This window comes from Larus michahellis, chromosome 6 (assembly GCF_964199755.1).
Source record: "Larus michahellis chromosome 6, bLarMic1.1, whole genome shotgun sequence".
Taxonomy (NCBI): Eukaryota; Metazoa; Chordata; class Aves; order Charadriiformes; family Laridae; genus Larus; species Larus michahellis.
This window is the reverse complement of record NC_133901.1, coordinates 838,868-858,424: the sequence shown is the minus strand read 5'-3', so window position 1 is coordinate 858,424 and position 19,557 is coordinate 838,868. Positions and strand designations below refer to the sequence as shown.

The 19,557-nt window shown below is 46.0% G+C and overlaps 1 protein-coding gene across 11 annotated transcripts in view; it reads right to left on the bottom strand.

Annotated features, from left to right (window-relative positions):
- Positions 1-19,557, bottom strand: part of MCF2L2 (MCF.2 cell line derived transforming sequence-like 2) — a 178,246-nt gene that overhangs the window by 22,084 nt on the left and 136,605 nt on the right. For all 11 annotated transcript variants that reach the window (XM_074591573.1, XM_074591577.1, XM_074591574.1 and 8 more), the window contains 7 exons: positions 18,920-19,012; positions 18,373-18,465; positions 15,329-15,454; positions 10,681-10,902; positions 9,244-9,336; positions 8,752-8,830; positions 5,519-5,591 (listed from right to left, as the gene is read on the bottom strand). In XM_074591573.1, the coding sequence (XP_074447674.1) occupies positions 5,519-5,591; positions 8,752-8,830; positions 9,244-9,336; positions 10,681-10,902; positions 15,329-15,454; positions 18,373-18,465; positions 18,920-19,012 (779 nt within the window). The remainder of the gene's footprint in view (positions 1-5,518; positions 5,592-8,751; positions 8,831-9,243; positions 9,337-10,680; positions 10,903-15,328; positions 15,455-18,372; positions 18,466-18,919; positions 19,013-19,557) is intronic.

Genomic DNA, 19,557 nt, shown 5'->3' with positions numbered 1-19,557 from the left:
GCAGCAGAGTCGCTGTAGCACATGGGCAACCCAGGAGAGGGTGTCTACCGGTTAGATGATAAAATCGCAATAATTAACTCGCCTCCAACGACTGGCAGAGCACTGATGATGATGGTTGCTCTTTAGCCAATCCTGTCTGCCACTGGCTCACTTATAGCGCCTCTCACAACTGCGGCTGCTTAGTCATATCAGCCATGAATACAGACTATGGCCATGTGGGCAGCTATCACAAAATCAGCTTCTTCCTTCCTCTCCTTGCCTCCACCCAGCATCCCAGAACAGGCTGCAGCAGGGGCCCCGCAGTCTCGGGCTCACATCAGCTCGTGTGAAGCCACCTCGTGCTGCAGTTCCCCTGTCCTTGCTTCTCTCGGAGACACATATTACAAGGGATCAACGTGGGCCATCAGGACATGCTGAATTTTGTTCCACTCCCGACAGCCCAGAGCGTTGCTCTTTCACGAAGAGTTACCATATTCTTCCTGTGCCTGTAACAACCCAGCACGTGGAGCAGAAGCATCCAACTCCCCTTCGCCGCCACAGTTGGCAGCGTGAGGACAAGCAGCAATTCATTTTTCCTTTGGTTTAGCCCACTCCAGGACAATAGCTAATCACACAGCCTTTCTTCCTGGAGTTAATTAATTTTTCTCTTGGCATACTTTGCCTATAACTTCTGCTCTGAAAATTCTCCCTTTAAGAGCCTTACAAGAGAAACATAAATCCGGATGGATTTGAAACATTTTTGTGATTGCATTTCATATTTTACTGAAATAATTTTCTCCTATCCCCAATGATGTGGTTTTGATGAAAGATTCTCCCCTTCAACCTTTTCAGCTTAAACCTTAAACAAAGCAAATGTGACCAAGCCTAGAGAAAATACGGTGCAGGACTAACAGCACTGCATCTGTTTGAAATTTCTTGCATCGAGTCGTAGAGCTCTCAAAGGCTGGCTGTGTCACCTGGGGTGTCTTGGTTTGGTTGATCCTGCCGAAATTCTGCAGTGATATTGTGGTGGTGCAGCCCCCTGGGCCACGCTGCGCTGTCGGGACAAGCCACCGTCGTGCGCTTGTCTCGGTTACAAGCGCAGTGAGCTGGGGCAATCTGACACGTTCTCGTTTGGTTAAAAGCACAGCGAGCTGGGAGGGTGAGTCACTCCCTAAACGTAGCCGGCACTCCTGCTGCAGCCCGACCGGGAAGGTACGAGAATTACCTGACAAGAACTGTGGCCAAAGCCAGAAAAATATTGACCAAAAGCAATCACCTCGCAATCCTATAAACAGCGACCCTAAGGGGGACACTTTGAGCTCCCCGGGATCGCAGCAGGCTGTGACCCAGTGCCTCCCCCAGGCTGGGACGCCTCTCGGGTGGATTTCGTGAGGTTTCTAAGATCATCTGCTGACAGGTGCCAACGAAGAAGAAAGGTTCAGAGATCGCCTGCTCACAAATGCCGATGAAGGAGAATGGCAAGTGATTCACTATAACTAGATTTCACAAGGCTCAAAGATCATTTGGACAATAATTCACTGCCATCTGCAAAAAGAGAAAATCTTGATCACAGGTTACCATCCATATCTGTGTGTGTGTGTATGTGTGTGTGATTTGATTTAGGAAACTGACGTAAGTCTCTTGCCCTTTTCAAATTTTTAACTAAGTCACTGTTGATTATAACAAATTTTATTAAATCTCTTATATATTAATCTTAAATATTGTTAAAAAATCATACAACCTAATCCTGTGATTTATGGTAATATTGTTAATAAACCTGAAATTGCTGCCACCTCAGAGTTGTATAGGATCCAAACTGACTCATCTTGCGACAAACTGGCAGAGCGGGCAGGATGGCAAGCAGTGCCACCAATTACTTACAAGAGCACGGTATTAATCCAAACCCTGGCCTGTCAGGAGCAAGTGTCTGTGATAACTGGTATGACTGGGAAGGGGGAGAGAGGCAGCTACATGCTGCCAGGGTTCAACCAAGGATGGAAAAGATAAAGGTATAATTTGTAAAATGCTGGGAACCTGTTCAGAAGCAGCATACCAGGGAAGGAGAGAGACCAACACTAAGATGAAAGATATGCAAAATGAAACAGAGGGACGTAAAGCTACTGAACTGTTGCTATCTTTAAGAACAGAACAACTGCAAAAACAACTTCAGGAAGCTCATTTGAAAACACAGAAGTTAGGAGAACACGCTGAAGTGATGTTAATGTAAGATCCGAAACCTCTCAATGTAGTTCAAATTAGAAAGCTAACAGTATCCCCCGAAGACTGGGATGGTAATATTTGGGGTGATTCAAATAACAACGGCTCAGATGAAGATAACCCCCTCCCACCTGCCCGAGCCTCCCCAATACACCGCTAGACCAATTATAAAAACAGACAAAACTATCGGACCGTGGGGTGGAGCAGGAAACCGCACTAGAAAAATGATCCCATTTGATCCAATTCAAAAGGCCAATTTGCAGGAACGCTACAGCCATAAGCCCAGAGAAACTCAGAGTATTTGTGGTGTCTGTACTTATCCAGAGAGGACAGGATTTTATTAAATGGGAGCAAAACGTATGGCTATTGGGGACCAGATATCTTTTTAAATGCTGGCCCCGACCCCCCAGCCGACTCCCCTTCAATAACAGGTAGGGCGGCATGTCGGGCTGGAGCAATAGACGCGCCAGAGGAGGAGAAGTGCCTGGGGAATCTCTAGATGAAGCTTCAGTTGGAGTGACAAAGGCTGCCTGTACACAGGCTATGCACGAACGGGCTCCCCGTGATCTTCCTGTCTCAACAACCGTACGCTTTGCCATACTGAAACCACCAATTAGGGGAGCCCCAGCTGTGCTTAAACCTTACCTCATTGCAAAGCAAGATGAAATTAAAAGGGACACAGAATATAACGCCCTCGCAGCTGTGGAGGCTGACGGCAATGCCGCACCGAGAGCCATAAGGCATCTTCCCGCCCGGGCAGAACCGCTGCAGGACAGCATAAATCACGGGGGAGAGACAGGACGGGATGATGTGTCCAGCGGAACACGAAACACAGGTCGAAGTGTTAGACAGGTTAAGCAACCACCCCAGAGTGGCTCTCGGGAACTGAAACCCATCGATCGACGATCGAGGGTCTGGGATGAAAGGGATGAATTGTGGAGACAAGCCCTGGCAGTGGGTGTTCCCAGAGCTGCTCCTCATAGACAACCGACTGGAGTTATTTTAAGCTTGATGAAAGCTTTTCAAAAGCAAGACATAGCACCGTCACCTGCTACTGCTTCCCCTCAATCGCCCCCAAGAGACCTCCCAACCTTTCTTTTCCTCCGTGAAAGGAATTAAAGGAATTGCAGGAAGAGAAACTGAACAACAGGCAGACCCCAGACAGTTACTGGGCTTGCCTGTCTGGAAATTCGATGTTTACCAACGGAGAAGCGATGATGGCCCTTGTGTTATACTTCTCGTAGGTCCTCATCAACAACCAAATTAATTCCTAATGGATACAGGAGCACAAGATGCTGAGAAGCTGGGCGTACGACCCAGATGACACAGAGTTGAAGTCAACGGAGTAAATGGAACAAGTGCGATTTGCCAAACTATAAAAGTTAAATTATGGCTCCCGGGCGAGAAGCGCGTGTCGCCTGTTCGCTTTGCAGTTAAAGAACACAATGGAAATATTTTGGGTTTCAATGTTTTGAAGGGCGGAACCTGGCACCTGCCGAATGGCACCGTGTGGTCCTTCGGTTCAAATGTTGACCCCAAGCGTGAGAGAAATGGGGCAGCTGCAGGGCCTGCACTCTGCAAGCCCCGATCCACGGATTACCGATACACCACGGTACCCGATTTCTGCTGCGGCACAAAAGGAGTTTCTGAGGTAACAGCAGATTTGGGAAAAAAGACAAATTATCTCCAGAACCCGCTCCCTATACAACTCACCTGTCTGGCCAGTTCGGACAGCAGCCAGGAGGTGACATTTAGCAATTAATTACCAGCGCCCGAATGCTGATGCAGCCCCGCCAACAGCTGCTGTACCCAACGCTGCAAACCAAACAGCCACTTCGCAAGCAGCTGCACACCCACGGATGGCAACACTAGATGTGAAAGACATGTTCTTTACGGTCCCCTTACAAGAAAAGGATAAAGAGAAATTTGCTTTCACTTGGGAAGGTGTACAATGCACCCTTAGCAGACTCCCATGGGGATATAACATTCACCCACGATGGCTCACGCTGCGCTTGCTGAACTTATAGAGACAGTCTCCCTCCCTGGAGCTGTGACACTATACCAACACACAGATGATACTCTGATAGGAGGAACTTCCCCCGAGACGGTGGGGAGGCGGCGGCAGCAGTGCAGCAAGCACCACTCGGAGCAGAGGCTGAGATCCCACCTGAGAAACGTCAGGGAGCAGGTAAAGAAGTAACATTTTTAGGTACTTGGTGGATTGCAGGTAGCACAACCATTCCACTGGGCACCCTAAGTAAAATAGAACAATTGCAGATACCCCAATCTAGAAAAGAATTGCAACCGCTCGCGGGTACTTCTTCCAAGAAAAATGCACCTGGATTTTCCATTGCTTTTATGAAAGGGAAAACCACGGAAATGGGACCCAGAACATGAAGAGGCAGTCAAAACCTTAATACAGGAATTGAAACCCTATCGTCACTGGGGTCAATTCACCCCCGCGACTCTATTACAGCAGAATGGGATTTTGCAGGACACGGTATTTATTATAATCTATTCCAACCTGGCCCTGACAGACCAAAGAGACCTTTATTATTCGGCTGTACTGCACTTAAAGAGACAGAAGAGAGATACTCCGAGTAGGAAAAGGGACTTTATCTTCAGTCCGAGCAGTTAAACAAGTTGGTTTAACTTGGTTACTACGGGGTAACCCACCCGCAAAAACCCCAGCAAGACTTGTACTGATTTCCCTTTGCAGGAAGGATGCCAGGACTGACAGTAACACACCTCTGCTGCAGACGGGGTCAGCCACCGGAGGGTCGCTCGTCCTTCTCGCAGGAGCCATCAGTGTCAGCACAGACCAAATCTGGCTGACACGCCAGCAAGCCCGACGCACGGGGTGGGGACCCTCCCTGCCTTTAACTGTGCTAATCAATACGGTGCCTGTCGTACATTCTGCGCCATACGTGTTTGCGAGTTGTGAGTGCAATCTACTGTAACAGCAATTATAACTTACGCTAAACTTGCCCAGCAATTGGGCCATGACAAAAATTTGCTTACAGCTCCATTTAACATCCTGGAAATGTTCCAGTACGTTTTGTCTAAACCTGAGCGAATGCAGAGCATATGATTCTTTTACAAAACCAAATCATCATCTTTGAAATGAATTCCGCATTGCGATTTTAGTTTCCCCATGAGCAAAACCTTTATCTGCGTTTACATGTCTTTGAAGAATCTGAAGATAATTGCGTAAGTTCGTACCCAGGAAGCTAAACACACAAAACTAAGAGTTTATGTACTGCAAAAGCACAAAGGCAAGACAGAACACGGCCCTGACGTGCTACGATAGCGGCGTTACCTGCTGGCGTTGGAGGACTCCATTGGTGCGTGGTATACGCTCTCGGTGATTCTTTGGTGCAGTTGACTTGCTTCTGTTAAAGAAGTAGTAAAAAGAAATTACTCCAAACTGTGTGAGTTTCTTCCTGGTTTGCACAGAAGGTGGGAGAGAGGGGGGGAAGTAGGAGAGGAGAGATTTGGACTGCTGCTGCAAGCAAAATGGAATACTCGCGCTTGAAGAGGAAGGCACATGGTAATCTTAAAGGCTGAAATTTAGCTCACCCAAGCAGCTCTTCTACCCATATTTTTTCAGTGCAGAAGAGATTTCTTCCCCTACCACTTTCTCTTTCCTCTGCACCTCTTCCTCGCTCACTGCACAATATGAATCTAGAGAACGGACATACTGACATTTTTCCCAGAATCCAAGTTTTGTGGCTCACAGCTTTGTCCGGATTTAGCAACACATGTACGTCAGTCCTTTGGCCCACGCGGCCATCTAGTAGAATATATCCTCCTCCCTCTAAGGAACGCTTTGGCTCAGCATCCTGGACAAACAGCCATAACAAAATGCTGTTCAGGTGCCACTCGTTCGCTCTTTTTGCATAGCTGCAAGGTAGCAACAGACCCATTTGTACCCGTGTCCAGTAACTGCTGAGTGGAGAAAGATGATAAGAAAGGTGCTGACAACCTGGTTTTCAGGGCCAGGAGAGTCAGACTCTGAGAAGTGTGGGAGCAATGGAGGGAGCTGCTGCCAGGCTCTCAGCTTGCTGAGATCCCAGGGCTATTTCACTCGAGAAGAAGACGAAGCTCTTGTCGATGAAAGAACAGACGAAGGGACTGGGGCAGCTCTGAAAGACTAAACTTAACAAAGTCTTTTATGGGGAAGAATGCTGGGAGAAAGGGGCACTCTGGGCCGGGAGTCGGAAGTAGCTCCATTCCTGGTTTTGGCAACTGATTCACAGCCTCGCAGAAATCCCTTAAGCTGCATCCGTAATCCCTTTGCCTGCAAGAGACAATTATGCTCTTTGGGATCCACGGATCAAGGTGTTACCCAAAGCCTCGTTAGCATTCCATGCTCGCTGCTGTACACGATAGGGGGTGTATATACACCACGTGTTTGGGCACTAATGACCCATATGTTAAACTGTTTCTCGCATACCTTTGGCCACCTTCTTTGCCCTTTACTCACTCAATCATCTCAGCTGGTTCCTTCCAACATTCCAACCCCCTGTGCAACTCCTAACAACAGTCATTAAAAGCAGCCCAGACAAACAAATGTATCCCTCGTCCTTCTCTCATTACAACGCACAGTTGGAGAAACATCCAGTCTTGGATTAAGCATGAATTAAGGCCTCTTTTTTCATGAGTCATTGGAAATAGAAACAACTGTTTAAAACCACAGGACAAAGCCCGTGTTTCCTGCTGTCAGTACTGTAACAAGGGCTTCATGTCATCATTTGAGAAAAGGCAACGGGAAGAGTTGCAATAGCGTGTAAGATACAATTTCTGCCCTCTGACTGCTGTTCTGCTGGATTCACAATGAAGGCAAGCTGGACTTTGCTCATAAAAGTAGGATGAAAGGCATCGTTGGACGTCCTCAAGACCAGACTGGATAAAGTCTTGAGTAACCTGGTTTGACCAATAACTGACTGTGCTTCGAGCAGGACGTTGGACTATGATGTCCGGAGGTCCCCTGAAACCCAAATATTCTCCTATGATCTTAAGACAAAATAATAATGGATATCAAAAATAAATGTTTTCCAAAACTTTCAGTCTTGATTCCTGCATGGTTTTCTCTGGAAAATGCGTAGTAACCCTAGCACATAGGTCTTCCACGTACAAAGACTTCACAAACGCTCATCTGGGTGACACACAAGCTTCTTCTTCCTTGCCTGGAAACCCACACAGAGGATTAGCGCTCTGGCCTATTAAACACACACATTTTCATCGTAACGTACTCTTCTGTGGTGGCCTTTTATACTTCAGAAGTAAATATTACAAACCATATCAGGGAGCCCCTAGATCAAGTCCTGAAAATGCACTGATAAGAATCCTGAGTTCTTTCCTCAGCAGTTCCTGCCGAACTGGCCATTCAGAATAAAAAGGAGAAAGGATGAAGACAAGACAGTAAGGAAAGACCTGAGCAGTAAGCATTGTAAATAAGCATATTGTTATGGATTGGATTAAATCACTGAGGCTAATGTGCATAGTTGTTTCCCTCCACTTAAGGAGGTTGTAAGAACTCATTGTCTTTGTGAAACAGACAATTAAAATAAAGGTGACCTCTAAAGTTAAAGCAGAGGCACAGGCTTCCACCTAGGCCAAAGTCTGCTTAGGAATCCGAAGGATGTGGGTGGAGAGGCTTTGCTGGCGTTGCTTGAGAGAGAGGTGTGTGTATGAGAGAAGCACAAAATGACAGGCCAAGGTGAGAAGCCACGCCAGAGCCCAGGAACGGTCTGCACTGGACACAGCTATGGGATTTTGTCCTAAGAGAGCCTGAAAAATGGCTTTTAGAGCTCTGTGCCTTCTTGTTTCTAAACAGAACAGTATCTCAGAGAGCCTTCATCACTATGCTCTCTTACTGTCTGGAATAACCCAACTGACTTTTGTCTGTTCTTGGGTTCAATATCTTACATAAAAAAGTACTTATGAGGCTTCAGTCACTCATGTCTTGAGCACATCACAAACCACCTTCACCACAGCATCTCTGTGAGAGAGGGAAATGTCATTAATCGTGTTTTACAGGGAGGTCACTAAGATAAAAAGATGGGATAACTGACTGACAGGTGAGCGACTAGATTTAAAGTAAAAACCCTCAAAGCCCGACAAACAAGAGGACGGAGAGGAACAGTTGCTGTGTCCGGTCATGTATGTCAAAGATCTTTTGTGTCAGGTCTTGCGAGAAGGCACACAGTGAAGACTGGGACCCCATCTCCCCACACGCTGATGTAAATGGACGATTCCAGGGTTGTGACTTGAGAGGGAGAACAGAGGAAAATCATGTTCCTCCAGCTAACTGCGAATTAAATAATTATTCATGCCATTTCTAAAGTTCTAAGAAATTTTCTTTGATCAGGACAAGGGTTTAAATCCCAGCAATGCTGCAGCCACCCAACTGATCCTCACACAGAAGATCTGTTCTTGCTGATTTCACTGGTGCTACTGGACGGCCCTGTAACTCATCCCAGCTCCCTGGTGTCATACACAGCGACAGAAGGAAGGCAACATTACCAGATCTCACTCTCTGCGTCCTACCTCTACATGCTTCCAGCTGTCCTGTCAGGACTTTGCGAATCTCTGAAATCCAGGTGTTTTTCAGCTCAACGGAAGATGCCTGAGAACAGAAGAGGCGAGCAGATCTAGTTAAAGCATGCTGCCGTCACCTGCCTGCCCCGACCTACATTTGTTCTCGACTTTCCCAAGGAACGGAACACTGTGGCCAGCTTTGTGCAAAGCAGAGGAAGCTCTTCAAGATGGAAAAGTTACCACGAATCTAGGTCCCGTCCTTGCTTTTCTGTCCAGCGTTCCAAGTAATTTCCCACTACTTCGTTTCCTCTTTTACCCAAAATCACGACCATTTTCACAATGGTAAATTGGTAATTTGAGTGCCAACGCCACAACGAAGATTCCAATGGCTACTGCTTCTTGAGCGTACAGGACAGTGAAAGTCACGAAACTGAAAACTTTCTTAAAAACAATTCAATCGAAAGGAAGTATAGTCCTTGGAAAAAAAAGGATTGTTGTTACCTGAATGATATAGACCTCCTCTCTGCCATTATACCAGATCTCAAACTTCTTGTTATCCCCTTTTACATTTTCTGTAATGCCCACGGTGCTCATCTGTTTCAAAATAGAAAAGAAGCAGCTGGAATCTGGAAAGCGTCAATAGTCTTTAAACTCTTTCTCCTCTGAGAAGCATTTTTAAAAGGCTGCAGTCACTCCTGCACCTTGGGGAGTCATTAAAAGCAAAATTCAGAACGTGTTATTTCTCAACATGTAATTTATCATTCATCTTTTTGATTGTTATAGAAAAAAAAAGGTGCTCAAAAGTAACGCAAGCTAATGTCTGATCATGAGTTTATCCTCTTTGCTTTTTTTGCGTGAATTGTGTGTCAGTTTTCAACCCTATCCTGGCTTTTGTCCACCTATACAAACTTTCAGTTTGAGGAAGACGGTATTTTCAACTTGGCATCACTGAGACTGGAGAAGAAGAGGAATGGAACGGGGCTTTGTGAGATTTAACAACGCACCTGTAAATCCCGACAACACAAAAAATCCAATATAGTTTCAGGAAAATTAAAACAAAGAGGTGAGCAAGGAGCTAAGTGCCTAACTAGGCAAGACAAACAAGAAACTGAAGAAAATAATTCTAGATTTCTTAAATGATAGATTCTTAACCACAATTTTGAAGTCCAGCTGCTACTATACCTCCCAGCTTCCCATCTTCTACCTTTGTTTGTTCTTGCCCTTGTTCTGATTTGCCTCAGGGTTAGATCTGAAGGTTTAAACAGCTATGCCATCATTCCTGCGGTCTCCACAGGAAGAAACTTCAAATGTTTATATGAATTGGTCCACCCCTTGAACCAGGCTCTATTACAATTCCCGTCTGGTTACCCCGTAAGAAGTTTGCAGCATTACACTTCATGACCCATGTTAGTTGTCCGAAGTCCCAAGTGTCACACCAATGTGCTAAAAGGGAAAATGTGGCCTACTTGTGAAACTCAGCTTAGCAGATAGTGTCCTGACTCATATCTGGAAATGTCACTCTTGCAAATAAAAGGGCACTTCTACTGCACTGTGATTCATCTGTAGCTATTATTGTCACAGAATATATCTGCTCAACTCACGTTAATAGTAAAACTCACAACAGAACTGAACCTGGAGGATGCTTATAGGCAGAACAACGACAGATGCAGGTCCATCCCCTCTTGCTTCTCTTTATGGGACGCCAGGCAAGAACACAAAAGGTGCCCATTTGTATCAAGCTGCAAAACCAAGCTTCACGTCTGGAGTTACAGGACACATGGCTGGGTCTGTCTCCAGATCAAAATTAAATGGAAGCTTTCATTTACTCAGGGGTGCAAGACAGCTCCAGATATGTGTACCTTCTTCAAGTCTCCACAAGGAAACATTCCCGAGAACATCAGATTTACTTCTCCCCCCTACCATTACCACATTTATTACCTTTAAAGAATTTTTAAAGCTGTATGAAGCCGTCTTCTCATGGCCATCTGTGTTCTCCTCCCGTTTCTTGCAGAAAAGTAGCATCTTTGCATAGAGGAAGAGGTGTCTCTGCATCGGTTTGAATCTAGCCAAGTCCTTCACTTTGTTGTGCCCCTTCTTGTGGTCAGTCCACACGTTGAAGGAACCTTGCATCAACAGCTTGCCAAGCTCACTGACGTCCCCCTAGCAAGCAAGGGAAAGAGAGAGCCTACATCACGTTCAAACTTGGGTAGTCCCAGGCCCAGCTCTTTCCCCAAGTGGCGTTTAAGCTTCCAGGCAGAGGCACGTGCCTAGGCATCCCTCGTGTTGGAGAGTGGACGTGTTACAGCTGGAATCCCACCTGCACGTGTCTCCTTGCCAAACCTGTGTGGTTTCTTCAGATAACCATTAACCCATTGTTTTCCATGTCCATAATTCCCAGTTTGCCTCCCCGTTCATAGTTAGCGTCTAAGGTCTGTCTCAGGACCTCTCTGGACCTGACACATAACTGCCCCTCTGATGACCTCAGAGAAAGCATCTTCAGACAAGAATTGGGTTTCAAGACTCCTGACTCCAGGGCAGTATGAAGGCCCCGTGCAGACCAGATATCCAAGCAAAGGCCCTGGCTCCGAAAGGTCTGCGTTCAGTTTCTGCTCTGCTATGAGCTGCTTCTATCCCTGGGCAAAACCATGCAAGATGCTTAGATGTCTGAAGACACAGACTGGTGTCTAGAGGTATGTAGGTGTGTAATTCCCTCAAATTGCAAAATAGTCTTTAAAAGCTTTGTCAATAGTTTCTCGGCTCACCATCTGCAAACTATGCAACGCCGCACAGCCTTGGGCAAAGGGAGTAAACGCACCAGGGAGCCACGAAAGCACCCGAGGGAGAGTGAAACTAAGCAGGAACCAGACCTTTCTAAGTTAAAGCCCTTGTCTGAGGACCATTGATGGGTAAATACTTCAACTGATATATATATTTGGCTCAGACGCACAAACCCGCACAAACATTTATAGCACAGTTCAGTCCTAAAGAGTGTAGTAACGTGTGGACAGAGGACACGGCAACATCTACATGGTAATGGGCTTCAACAAATAACGATAAACATAATTATCCTAGCAGCAGGTTTTTCTAGGAGGGATTTGTATAATAAGTTTAAGGAATAAGCTCAGTGCATTATTAAAGTACTTATTTTCAACAGCTATATGTTCTGCTGATGAGGTGAAGATGCGGGCTCCAAGTGGGAATGTCTGATTTCTCAAACTCCAGCGCGCAGCCTGTTCTCCCTCCCACCCCCCATCCTCCACCCCGGATCCAACTGCAAAACCAGCATTTGATTAGTTACTTTTCCACTCCATTAGACCCTCCAAAGCATTCAAAAAGCCTCAGTAATTTCTGTAGCAGTCTCTCGCGTCTAATATGTGAGTTGGATTTTTTATTTGTGCATAGAGGACTGTGTGTCTTTGTATTTATATGTGCGTGCAGGTGTAACCTGCAAGCCTGTGAAAAGCATGCCGATGAGACGTAAAGCTAAATAAAAAACCCAAGGAAACAAATTTTCTACATAGTTGTGATGATGGTGAGAGGCTCCTGTCACTGCAGGCCCCTTCGATACGGCACTGAGATCCACACGCTCAGTTCAACTCCCGCGATACGTCCCTCTCCTCAGCCTTGGCTCTGGGACTGGGACTGCGGCAAGTGGGAGGCTGCAGGGAGGGGGCATGGAGAGGGATGGCACTCGGCTGCAATCCCACAAAGGACTTCCAATGTTAGCCCACAAGCTCTGGACACTCTCTTCGGTGTGGGCAGCAAACAGAGAGGAGAACGCTGCTTCTGGTAACTTGTGCCCGTGGACAGCAGCGTCCTGTCCTAAAGGAAATGTATTTAAAATGGAGGATTTGATCACTATCTCAAATGTAATTACTCTCTGTTAGAACAATACGCTGTATCTCATGTTTATGGAAGACGAGAGACACCTAAGAATGGCTTAAGTGCTGCATAACTCATGGACAAACGACCCAGGCCAGACTGCATACAAACGTTAGGATGACAGTAGGAAACATCTCTAAAACTTCTCTCCAAGCTTTAATCTACTTTTTTTTTTTGTGGCTTTGACTAAAAATAAAAACAAACAAAACCAACCCCAAACTTACATGTTAGCAATTTCTTACACAAGAGTTCAGCTCCTCGAGTCTGCGTGTGCACAGGTCCGAGGAGCAGAATATCCTGTGCAATTAGGAGCGTTCATCAGCTGCCACAAAACCTGCTTTTCTCCTTCTCTGGAAGGCGTTCCAGCCAAGTTTTTCTGTCATGCCTGTGTGGGAAAGACTCCACAAGACGGGGTGTGGTTTCATGAGCTATGGGAGGTTTAATTTGGCATCACAACTGAGGACCTGGGACAGGTGGAACGGGGAGAAGAAATTATTGGGTTCATTCTCTTTCACACTTTCACCCCATTTAATAATCATATAACAAACCACCTCAGGAATGCTGTCGGCATCGGGCTACACAGCAGCCATGTTCCACTTTGTCACGGCTTTCGGTTCAGCCAACAAAGCACGGGTGAAAATCTAGTCCTTGGAGCTACTACCTGGCATTTCACGGAAGGCTGGCAATTCAGACGTAGAAGGTGAAAAAGAACAGGAACGCTGTGTTGAATTCCTGAGCACAAAACTGCTCTGAGATCTGAAAGCAAGGCGTAGGGAAAAGGATGACCTCAGCATTTATATGGATGGGAATCTGGATAGATCCCCCATGCTCAGAACAATATGTCACCTTTCTTGGAGAAGCTCTTCTGGCCATCCCTTACGGAACTGTTTAAAAACAATTTTTTGTAAACCTGCTGTAACTACGTACACTTCAGCTGGGAAACACCGGAGGAAAGCTACCTCTCTCTTTGGGGATGAACCAGAAACGGTGGAAACCGGGGAGGTAAAAGATGTGCTGTGTCCATGAGCTTCCCGTGCCCTTGTTTACTGGTCCAAGTCTGCAATAACAATATCCAGGCTTTATCGAGTCTTTCTAAAATGAATCTCTGAGGCACTCAGCCGTAACCTGAACGGTTTCGAGAAGCTTTCACAAACTATCTCTCCTGACGCCTAGAAGGCTGTAAAAAACTCACTACTGAAACCAAACGGACTCGAACCGATAAAACCACACAGGAAGAGTCCTATCCTTCCCACAAATACAAATGAAGACTTGGTTGTTCCAAAAGAGAAACTGTTGAGGAAGGTGACATGTTCAGCAACGTGCAGGCCACAGCCAGCAGGCTGTCACTGCAACCCGTCCTTCAAACGGTCACATCACGCAAAGCCACCCTGAGCACTGGGAGCAGCGGCACCAGGACAAACACACCTGTCCCCAGGAAGTACATAAAAGAAAGTCTGGAGAAACCTGAGAGCAGCAGAGATGTGTCTCTGTGTTCATTCACACGGCTCCAGGAGAAAGCGCTAGAAGGGGAAGTTTGTCTGCTGTGATGGAAAAGTGAACACAAGCTTTGCCACTGTCTTTAAATAAAACAAAACAGCTTCCCAAGAGTAGGAAAACTAAAAGGAAGACTGACTACTAATCATAGAATACCAGGCTGGAAGGGACCTCGAGGGTAAGAACTGGCATTTTCGTTTCAAATGTAATGCACAATGCAGAGGAACATCTCCAACAGTGTACAGCAGTGGATCTATGACACAGAGCCAAGCAAGCAGTTAAATTCATTTATAAAATAATGCTGACAGAGGGCATGTTTTCCTCCGCTACCAGATGCACTTACACAAAAGAGAGAACTACAGAAATTAAAACTCCTGAAGCCACGCCATCCTGCAAAGCACAGACTAACTCTTCCCACCCAGCCGCAGTCAGTACAGACCCCCACACTTTCTCGGCAAGTCACATTCTGCACAAAATACTGTTTTTCTGGTGTCCAGTTCTGTTAACTCTGATCTAATAACTCTTCGAACCCAGCTTCTCAGTACATTTTTTTTCCCTTGACATTTTCACCCTGCAGCTATTTCAAAATGGGCAACCACATCACCCTCAGGCCTGACTTGGCCAGGCGTGTTTCTCCGCATGCGCCAATCAGTTCCAATTCTCACTTAAGGGCTCGTTTTATGTAGGCGCCACTAGTTCTCAAAAGTCCTATGACTTCAATGGAGCTTCAGCAGAGAGATATATATACGTTTGCGGCCTTTGATTTGTACTGCGGTGGTTATTTCACACTTCAGATAATGAGCTTGCCAGTCAGTGGGATGGATTCTATGACCCACTTTAAATGGAAGCCAAATTTTCATCCCTAAGTGCAAAAGATTTGGAAACACTTGAGTTGCATAGCCATTACGAAGCTTCGGCAAATTGCTGATGTCTGTCACCCTTGCTGCCTCTCACCTACAAGTGAGGTTTGGGGGCGACTACTCAGAAGCCCGGCATTTGTCCCACTTCCTCCCCACACTCGCACCTCCACCCCCGCAGGACCTGTATGTTGACATGTAGTTTTGGTCACCACGACATGCCACAGAGTGGCATCCTTCAGGAACGTGGCCCAGGCTCCTGCAAAGCGTACCAGCCATGGGCACAGCATGGCCAGCGCTGAAAGGAACACTGGATGGGTCAAGACCCGAGTAAGAGCAACCGTAAGCGATACCTCGTATCCTGTGATGGCTATCTGGTGCATGGAGTCATTCACTGATTTGATGATATCAAGCACTGTGGCCAGAGCTTCTTCCAATTCGGCGGTACCCTCTGAATTCTTGCTGCACTTCAGCATTTCCTGATTAAAAAAAAAAGATACGAAAACCGCTTGAAAACTTCTTATACCAGAAGCCATTATAAGACAATCCTCCCTGAAATTTCCCCTGCATAGACAAAGTAACAGCACTACGGCGGGGGCCGGGAAGAAAAAAAAGAAAAAAAACAAAACGGGACATTCACCAGGATTCTCACTGAGGACATACATTTTGACCGTTTGGACATTTTCAAGTTTTATGGGTTCATTTAAGATGAGACGGGACCGTTCTGACATATATACACTGAACTTTTTGCACGTCACAGAATTACATCTGGGATTTTTTACTCCACATCTGCTAGAAAAAAAGAAAAAAAAGCTCAATCTTAATATAATGATTTCAGGTGTTCGAGAATTCACCATTTCCCTTTGTAATTTGTTCCACAAGGTACTTACTGCCACTGTTCAAAATACAAATTAATTTCCAGTCTGAATTTGGCAGGTTTGACATGCCGCTCATCGAGTCTTAGCAGGCTCTCGTCAGATACACAAATTCTGAATGTCACTTCCCACGTAGAGGCTTGTAGACTTATGATCAAATCACCTCACAAATCTTTCATCCTTAAATTAAGTGATATTTCTTTTATCTGTAGGACAGGTTTTTCATCTGTTAATTTTTGGGGGAAATAGGCCAGATTACTATAAACCTTCCCCACCTCTTCTCTCCTTTTGCACTACAATCTCCAGATCTACATCTGCAAATCTGAAAACCTTTTTTGAGACGCAGTCATTTTGAAGAACCAATGCTGACCTCTAGCAAAACTCCATCAAACGTTATATTCTACTTGAAATAAGGGAAGTTATTCCGTCTTCCAACCCTTGCACAAGGAACAAGAGACAAGTTAAGAAGCACGCGCCCAAAGCAAAGAAACAAACCAAACCTTTTGAGGGCTCAGTTTCTGTAATCACTTCACATACAGAGATCCTACTGAGAGTTCCAAATATTTAGGGCCAACGATTTCCACAGCCCAGTACAGTTCCCCACTGACTCCCATTTTCCTACACCTGCAAATGCTCCCGCTGCCAGGGAAAGAGTGCACCGTCCTCAGAGATCGCACAACCCCTGGCAAAGCGAGTGTCCCGTGCTCGTGGTGGTGGTGAACACAGAACTGGTCTGACCAGCTTCAGCCCCGATGGCTGCAGCCTGGTTTCCCTGAGAATTTTACTCCTTGATCTAATCTTGGTTTTATTTACAGTCATATCTCAAATGAAAAGTAGAATCCGGTTTACTCTTGCTCTTCCGAAGACCTTGACATTTTCTTCCTTGTCACAGAATAGTTTCAAGAAATAGAGCCAAATTTACTTCTGTATTACATTGATGTAAGGCTACTGGAATCGGCGAAGTTGCGTCCTTGATAATATCCCACTTTAATATTTGGATTCTACAGTTTTGTGTAAAGTCAATAAACAGATCGCAGAAATACTGCGCAAGTGAAGGGCCAGCCAGATCCTCACATGGCTTAAACTGCCACAATTTGACCGGTGCCACGGTAGCTATTAGCACCTAAAATTTCAGCGTAAAACCTTCATTGCAAATTTCACACTAAATTCCATGACAGTACACAACGCTTCATTAAGTCCAGAGCTTGAGAACAGCATGTAATTCACCTTCATGACTTTTCCATAAGGAAAATAGTATTTTTAAGAACTGAGGAGATGAAGACAGAAATTTAAGCCACCATCTTCAAAAAAAAGTCATTGGTTTGAGGGTGTATATTTCCAGTTGCCCAGTTCAGACCAGAATTTCAAGGATGGACCACCCAGAGCTCCAACTAAATCAAGAGGCAAGTTCACCTATTCATCCTGTGGAAACGTTACAGACAATTTGTTCCTTGCCGGGCCTTTAAAATGGAAGCACCAAAAGGGAGTGGCTCCTTCAGAAAGGTTTGAGTCACAACCGTGGGAAAATACCAGGTTCAGAGAGCTGGAGGTTTTGTTAAACAGGGGCAGATGTCAGAGACAGGGTTTAAAGCATCAGCTCCCATTTTCAAACTGTAAGCCCATATACTGATCCAATAAAGCCAAATTCAATTTATTTTTAAAGATAAATAAAATAATAAAGACAATAAAATACTTACTACATAAAATATCTTACTTTATTTATATATATATATAGCAGTATATATATAATTATTTACTGCTGTTCCTTAGCATATAAGTGCTGCTAAGTAACAGCAGTACTTATTCTGAAATAGAAGTCCTTTCCCTGAATGCTTGTTACTGTAAGAAAGGCAGGTATTGCTTCTGCAGAGGAGAAAAGCCGTTTCCACCAGAGGTGACATGACGAGGGAATGACTAAGACAGAGGGGCTCCACCAAAGGCTTGTAGAACATCTCTTATCCCACAGACAAAAGGACAAACTGATTCCTACTGGATTAGTGTCTAGAAGGGTAGTCAAACGTTTAACCAGGGCTAATGACAGTGAGCAATTTTTTAACCAAAAAGGAAAGAAATAAAGCAGTCAGATAATCCCTTTAGGTGTAGCATAAAGAGAAGTAAACAGAGGCAGGACATCCAGGAAGAATTTTAGGTGCCCCAGACAGACTGTGGACCCTGGAGTACCCAACCAATGGGAAACAGGGGAGGGAAAAATTTGGCCGGGATTAGGGAATAAAAAGGTGTGTTTCAAGAACTGAAGGTGTGCCTACTCGCCAGGTCACCCGCTCTTGCAAGAACGCGAATGGAAGTGTGCTTCACAGAGCGTTCTGCCTGAGCCTATTTCATTCCGACCGGAACTTGTTTCTCACATTACCATTTTACCACCTAGCATTACACAGTATTTGTTGAGGAAGTGGGAGAGGATTTATTTCCAGGTAGTCCTTCAGAGAACAACGCTGGTACGCAATTCTGTAAGTGAAACAAGCTATGCACTGGAGTTCTCAGGGCTGTCATGGAGAACCTACCTTCAACAGCAACTGGTACTTGGTGATTCTCTGGACTGGCTTTAAGAGATAAGCATCTAACGAGAGTTTATGATCCAATTTACGCTGGCATTCCTGCAAAACACAATAGGGAACAAAAATACAAGTGTTTCTTGAAGCGCGGGCGAGACGCCAAGATCCTTATCATTGGGCACTCTGCAGGTTAACGTTAGGAGACATCTGCAGAGGAGCGCCCAGCGCACACAGCGCCACACCGAAAACACGTCTGAACGAGAGCCGATGCTTCGGCTCAGCTCAGTGTCCAACCCCGGCAGGCCCTGCCCGCCCGCTGCAGCGCCCCGGGCCGTGCGGGGAAGCCGGTCCCGCTCCGGCCCCGCCCCGGCCCCGCAGCGCCGAGCGCGGCCCCCGCCCGCGGGACGGGCCCGCTCCTCCGCCGGCCGGCTGCTGCGGAGCGCCGGCGGCAGGCACCAGCCCCGCGTGTTCGTCTCGGTTTACGAAAGAAGGAAGAGATGCGGGAAGAAAACAAGCTTGGATGGCCTGGCGCTGCTAGTCTGCGATGAAATTCCACCTGAAAAAAGATGCTGTCTCCGCACTGCCTCCAGAGAGCTTCAGACCTCGGCTTGTTCTGGCAGTATTTTTCGTATATCTGGAGGTCCTCTTTCTGCAAGAAACGGAGAGTTTAGGTAAGGTAAGAAAAAAGAATCCACAGAGCATCTGCCTTGAGTCACACTTTGCTCACCTTCCATCCTAACCCATGGAGTAATTAATTCATTATGATAACTCTGTATGTAAAAAATACACGGAAGCTTCCAAACTTGCCTTTTTCCCCTGCGAAGTTAAATACACCTGATAGTGAGATTTTTTGCTCTCACTTTTTGCACAAAGCAACATCTCAGACCGGGAGACACATAATCTAATTGCAAAACCGTTATCTTCCAGAGCGGGGAATAGATGGTTTGAAAACAAAAAGAGCATTAGAAATGTAAATTTTGTTAACGGCACTGCCACAGACGTAATCGCTGACAATACTCACGACTTAGCCAAGCTTTACAGGTTCAAAACGCGTCGGAAGTAGCGTCGGCTCCCGATAGCACCAGGATGAATTAGGAAGGAGCGTGCGGCTGCCCCGGGCCGGGCAGGGGAAGCGCTCGCACCCTGCGCCCGCCGCACCGGAGGCGGGTGGATGCTCTTGGCTCCTGTTTACCT